Below are 6,154 nucleotides of genomic sequence, written 5' to 3' on the forward strand. Positions count from 1 at the left end.
GTTCCCATATAGACTTGACCTTTGGTGGACAGCACTCTTACCACAATTAATTAATTAATCAATTGTGGTAGGCACTGGGGATATAAGCACAAAGAATGAAACAATCCCTATGCACAAGGAGCTTACACTCTAGAAGGGAAGCCAGCTGCTTTTCTCTTATCCTTTGCTTGGTGTTGCTACTGAGCCTTCAGCTACTGAGCTCCACCCACATATCCTTCATCATTCCTCCAGCCTGCATTGCCTCCTTCCCCTCTTCCTCTCCCCATTTCCTCCCTTCTCCTTAGGCCCAGCTCTTTCAGCATCATTTTCTCTTGGCTTCTCTTCTTCCCCATCCCTCTGTCTCACACCCTGAATCACTCATCAACCCAAATAAGCATGTGTATATTTTGTGGGTAGACAAAAACAGAGAGTTTATTATAATAGCCTGAGTAATTTACAACCACGAAAAATAGATTTATTTCAATAGATAAATCTAGAGAAAATCAGAAACTGATCTTAAAGAAATGGCAAAACAATTTATACAGTAACCACAATATTGTGAAAATAAACAACTTTGAAAGACGTAGGAACATAATGCAGTGGTCAACCATGATTTTAACCTGCTGCCCTTCTCCTGATAGTAAAGTGATGGACTCAGAGTGCAGATTGAAATACATGCACACATATGTGCATATGATGTGTGTATAAATACATGTGCAAACACAACATATGATATATAGCTATGTATATACATACACATATATTTAGATTTGTATATTTCATGGTCATTGCAGAAATTTGTTTTGCTTAACTATGCATATTTGAAACAGGTGTTTTATTTTCCTTGCTTCTCAATGCAGGAAAGGGGGGTTGGAAGAGGAGTGAGAAAGGAAAGGGGAGGAGAGAAAGAAGGCAGAATTTGAAAAAAATAAAATTAGAGAGAAATGAAGAAATAGCAAGGCATTTTAATGTCTTCTTACAATAAGCTTAACTCTATTTCCAGGGCAGTTTGATAATTATGTAGATCTGAAGCAATTTAAGAATGTGCCTTACCTGCAAGTACATTCCACAGACATATACCAGCAGGCCCATTTACTGCACGATATGGGACCTTTATCATATTGAGTATTGCAAACCCCATACTGATCAGAGCCAAGGCCATGGCCACAAAAAGGAAGATTAAAATCATGACGTGAAGGCCAGTATTCAGCTGTTTCACCATGTGAGGAAAGACTGGGAAGAAAGAAACAATCATTGTTGTATTTCATTAAAGGGTTATTAAAGTGCTATACTATGGGCATATGGTATTTTGGTTGTTTCTTTGTAAAACACAATCACATTTATTATGAATGCAGTAATGAACTGGGGAAGGGACAAAGCAAGCAGGCACCTTTCTAGGAAAAACATTCCTCTTTTCCTATTCTTGAAACATGGATTTGTTGCTCCTTGGGAGGCCAGAACCTTTAGACTCTGATCTTTAGGCATTAATATTTTGCACAAATAGCTAAAAAACAATTGATCACAGGCAGCAATCTAAACTGATCCAGTTTATCTTTCCTGAATGCTGATTCACACCACTCCTTTATCCATTGACACTGTTCTTTTTCAAAGGAGGGTTTTAGTATGAGGGCTAGGTTGGTACTGCTTATGGGCACTGAGCAACCTGAAATATAAGTATCATAGAATTTAAAGAAGGTCTTGGGATATCATCTAGGACAAGTCTCTCATTTTTAAGATAAGGAAACAGATTCCTAGAGAGGTAACTCGACTTGTATGGGGTCATACAGGCAGAATGGGGCAGACTTGGGCCTTTTCACTCCTAACCCAGTGCATTTTCCACTAAAATATATTACAGTGTTACTCTGGCAAGGTGTTACCAAATTCTTCCTGTGTGGTTATAGCCCTGGTAAGGTATGAAATCTTAACTAGGAATTTTTGTACCTGAGACCAGAGGCACAAAAATAACCATCAGAGGAGGAGTTGAGGGATCTGGTGGGATGGGGGAGAGGTTATGTCAGAGCCTTCAAAGCTAATGGATGGTACTAAGCTGCCACTGTTCTGAAGAGGAAGTAAGTTACTTAGGCTAGTTGGCCCTGGTCTCCACCCCAAGACTCTGAACTTCCCTTCAGTGCTAGAGAAGTCCTGATACTTATCTGGGCCAGGACAGATACGACATCACTTTTGAACCTAACATCTGGTAGTGGGCAGCAGCCCACTACTTCCTCCCCACTGACCTCCCCCCTCCCCTTTCACAGGTAATCAGAATGAATTGCCATGGACACTATTCATTTTTTTTCTATCACCATGCCCCTATGGATGCTTTGCTGTCAGTTTTGGAGGGTGGTGCTCAGTGTTCTGGGCCCATTGCAGGCCCATGGGAAGTAGATATGCCTGGCTCCAACTTCCCCAGATGTTGAAGGAAGGACAATTTTAGCCACAGGAGGGTCAGATACATAGCCATTTCTGCCCACATCTAATATGGAAGATTGGGGAGGAGCTGCAGCTTTTATCAGGAGACTTATAAATTTTGGTGCACCTGGCACAAATCCCTGGTTTGCTTATCCAATTTCAAGCTCTGGTACCATACTTAATTTGTTGTTCCTTGCTCCTTATTTCATTTTTGAGGCCTGTCTCAAACATATGTCCCATAAAGTGTTCTGCATCGGTGCCCTAGATATCATAATTGGTGCCATGTTTTCTCCATATATATTAGAATAGTAATTGATGCAGTCTAACCAGACTGGGTCCCTTCTACTAAAGAAAGAAGACAGGTGGACAGAAACAGCTAAAATGACTAATGAATACATGGGTGTAGTCCTTGTCACCAAAGGAATTCTGTCAACAACAGAATCTTACCTATTTATGATTTAAGAGTGCCTAGGGTCTGCTTACCCTAGATTGGTGCCTTCGTTAAAAAGCTCAGTCTTCCTTGTGTCTATTTTATTATAAAATCCCCCATGGACCCAAACCCCTTCAGGCCATTGAATGTGTTCTGGAAAGAGCCAATTTCTTGGGATTCTTCTAACAAGAACAAGACTGGAACCCAACAGTAGCAACGAAGAGAAAATACAGGACACCTGGTGTCCATTCACTATATGTACCACTAATGGTTTCTATGCCATTAACAAAGTCTGTAGTAAGATTTGAGATGGATATGAACATGTTTCTGTTTCTTGAGATCTAGAAAATTACTAATATAGCTACATATATACGAAGTAATATTTTAATCGAATCAAATTTTGTGGTAGTTTCAATTTTTTCCTTCATATATTTTAGAATTTTTTTGGCCTATATATTTTTAGAATACGATGGACTAAATCTATAATATAGCTGAGTGGAAGTCACTGTTTTCACCCAAGCAATCATTATAGGAAGTGTGAATTTGTGGAAAACTAACAGGTACCTAAAGTGCTACATAGATGTCATTTATTTTTTTTTTTATCATTATTGTTACCTTGTTCTTATCTTTTTTTGATGGGGTTCAGGTAGAAAGGGTCCCGGGAAAAGTTACTATCCTACTTATTGTTCCTTTATTTATTTTTATTTTATTTTATTTTATTTTTTTTTGCCTTTTGGAGGGCAATTGGGGTTAAGTAAGTAACTTGCCCAAGGTTACACGGCTAGTTTTTTTGTGTGGGTGTTAAGTGTCTGAGGCTGGAACCGAATTCGGGTCCTCCTGACTCTGGGGCTGGTGCTTTATTCACTGCACCACCTAGCCGCCCCGTTATTATTCCTCTATATTCAAAGTTCTATAGACTATTGCATAGGTGGACAAAATTATCATCAGTATTATTACTTCCTACTTCAATTAAATAGCAGCCTTTGACACCTGCAGCAACAGGCCACTGTACTGAAACCAGTTTCTCTTGGCTTGTCACTGGTCTCTCTTTGATGAAAACCAGCAGTCCCTTCTTTGTACTTATCCTTCCGGATATCTCAGCTTAATCTGACACTGTTGACCCAACCCTCCTTTTTTCCATTCCTGCTTCCCATGACACAATGTAATCTTGAATCTGTTGTTATCTCTCTGATGATTCTTTCCCTGTTTCCTTTCTGGGCTAATTTTTCCCCTTGTGGAGGAAATGTCAAGGGACTCCACAGCTCACTCCTAAATCCTCTGCTCTTCTCAGTCACATCCTTCCTTATGGGAGTGCATCCCTTTGCGTTTTCAACCATCTCTATGCAAATGCCTCTCAAACATATTAAATACTGACCTTTTCTTTTGGGCCCTATGTTTCCAGTTATCTCTAGATCTCCCCTTACAATTTCAGATGACGCCTGAAATTTAACACTGGAAAACAAACGTCTTTCCTTCAGTCATTCTTTCCCAGTTTTCACCCCTGCAGTTTGGGAGCCATTGCTGGTCCTCCTTTGTAACTCTATTAGGATTTGTTCTTGCTGTCCACCCCCTCAACTGTCCAAACCCCTCATTCAATTCAATTTAGTTCAACAAACATTTGGTTCTGTGGCCCTGCTTCATCTGTCTGCTTGGTCATCCTACCTCCATAATATAAGATCAGAGGATTTGAAACTGGAAGAAACCTTAGAGATTATCTAGTCCAATTCACTTGTGTTACAGATGAGGAAACTGAGGTCCAGAGAGTTAACAGTGACTTACTCAAGGTTACATAAACAACTATATGATTCAAACCCCTCTTACCTGGTTCCAAAACCCATATTCTTTACAGTACACTGAACTGGCTTGTAATTTTCTCCATCTAAAATACAACTGCTAGGATAATCTTCATCAAACAATTTTTATTCATATCTCTTCCCTGCTCAAGGACCTAAAGTCCCTAGTAACTATTTTATTCATCTATCCATCCAATGGGATGCACAAATTTAGAGAATTTGCCCCAAATGTTCACACAGACTATATGTGCCTAACCTGTGATAAAGCATTCTGAGCTCATGTTGGCTTGATCAACCACAGTCAGACATACTCTAGCATAGTGATGTCATTTTGGTCCTCTTGGAGAATGAAGGACAACAACCAACCAACTATCTATCTATTTATCTCTTTTCAGTCCCCAGTTCTCTCCTTCCCACTGAGAATGCAAGAATGTACTAGTGGATACCACCTAGAGTCTCAGATCCAGAGATATCACTAGAAAGGTTATGGGAGGAACATAGAATCCACCAATCAATACAACAAGCATTGATTAAGCTCCCATTACATGCAAAGTCCTATGCTAGTCTAGACTCCCCCCTAAGTCCCTGATCTCAAGAAGCTTGCATTCTTCTGGTCAGATACAAAGAATAAACAAATAAGCATATTCAGAATGACTTGATGAGGGACTCTGTTAACAACTAAGGATCATAAAATGCTTCCCATAAGAGAGGAAGTAAGCTAAAGGAAGCTAAGGGGTTAAGTGGAGGTGAAGAAGGAGTACCTTCCAGGCAGGAGGGGCAGCTCGTGCAGAGAGACAAAGAAATGGTGTGACAAGTTTTGGTAATGGCAAGTAGACCAGATGGACTGAAACAGAGGGCTTGAAAGCGAGTGATGTGAATAAACCTGGGAAGGGAAGTTGGAGCCAGAGTCTGAAGGACTTCAAATGTCATGTTTGTATTTTATCCTAGAGGCAACACTGATGTTTCTGGAGCAGAGGAATTCATGGTCAGACTTGGCTTTGGCAGCTAAACAGAGGCTGGACTAAACAGTCCCTCTGGACTCTGCACTGGAGTACAAGTAAGAGGCAATTGAAATAATAGCTAGCATTTATACAGTGCAAAGTACCATTCATAATATCATTTGATCCTCATAATAACCCTATGAGGCAGCAACTACTATTATCCCCATTTTACAGATGAGAAAACTGACACAGAAAAGTTATGTGATAATAGTCCAGGTGAGAGGTAATGAGAGCCTGAACTAGTGGGGAGGTTGTGTAAGTGAAAGGGAGAGATTCAAGAAACATGTGGGGGGAGAATTGACAAGGCTTGGCAATGTGGCAACTTGGCCATGAAGGGGAGAGAGAAAGAGAAGGGTCCAGGCTGATGACTGAGTTTGTCAATCCTTTATTAGAAAGATAGTGTTCTTCCCTCAACGGAAGTAGGAAAGTTGAGAGAAGCGGTGGAATTGGGGAGATAAGAGTGTCTGTGTTCTGAATATGCTGAGTTTGAGATGCTGTAATGCGAATGTAAATTTTAAAGATCTTCCCTGCCCCTAGGCTAA

General features: G+C 40.3%; 2 protein-coding genes across 2 annotated transcripts in view; one reads left to right on the plus strand and one right to left on the minus strand.

The window, feature by feature from the left end:
• Positions 1 to 6,154, plus strand: part of QDPR (quinoid dihydropteridine reductase) — a 167,660-nt gene that overhangs the window by 109,554 nt on the left and 51,952 nt on the right. The window lies entirely within an intron of this gene.
• CLRN2 (clarin 2) overlaps positions 1 to 6,154 on the minus strand; it is a 16,180-nt gene that overhangs the window by 2,477 nt on the left and 7,549 nt on the right. Inside the window, exon 2 of the mRNA XM_069073938.1 lies at positions 1,033 to 1,212. Within this exon, the coding sequence (XP_068930039.1) occupies positions 1,033 to 1,212 (180 nt within the window). The remainder of the gene's footprint in view (positions 1 to 1,032; positions 1,213 to 6,154) is intronic.

The sequence above is a fragment of the Petaurus breviceps genome, unplaced genomic scaffold (genome assembly GCF_028583685.1).
Source record: "Petaurus breviceps papuanus isolate PSGF00001 unplaced genomic scaffold, PetGlider_PUasm1.0 140, whole genome shotgun sequence".
Classification (NCBI taxonomy): domain Eukaryota; kingdom Metazoa; phylum Chordata; class Mammalia; order Diprotodontia; family Petauridae; genus Petaurus; species Petaurus breviceps.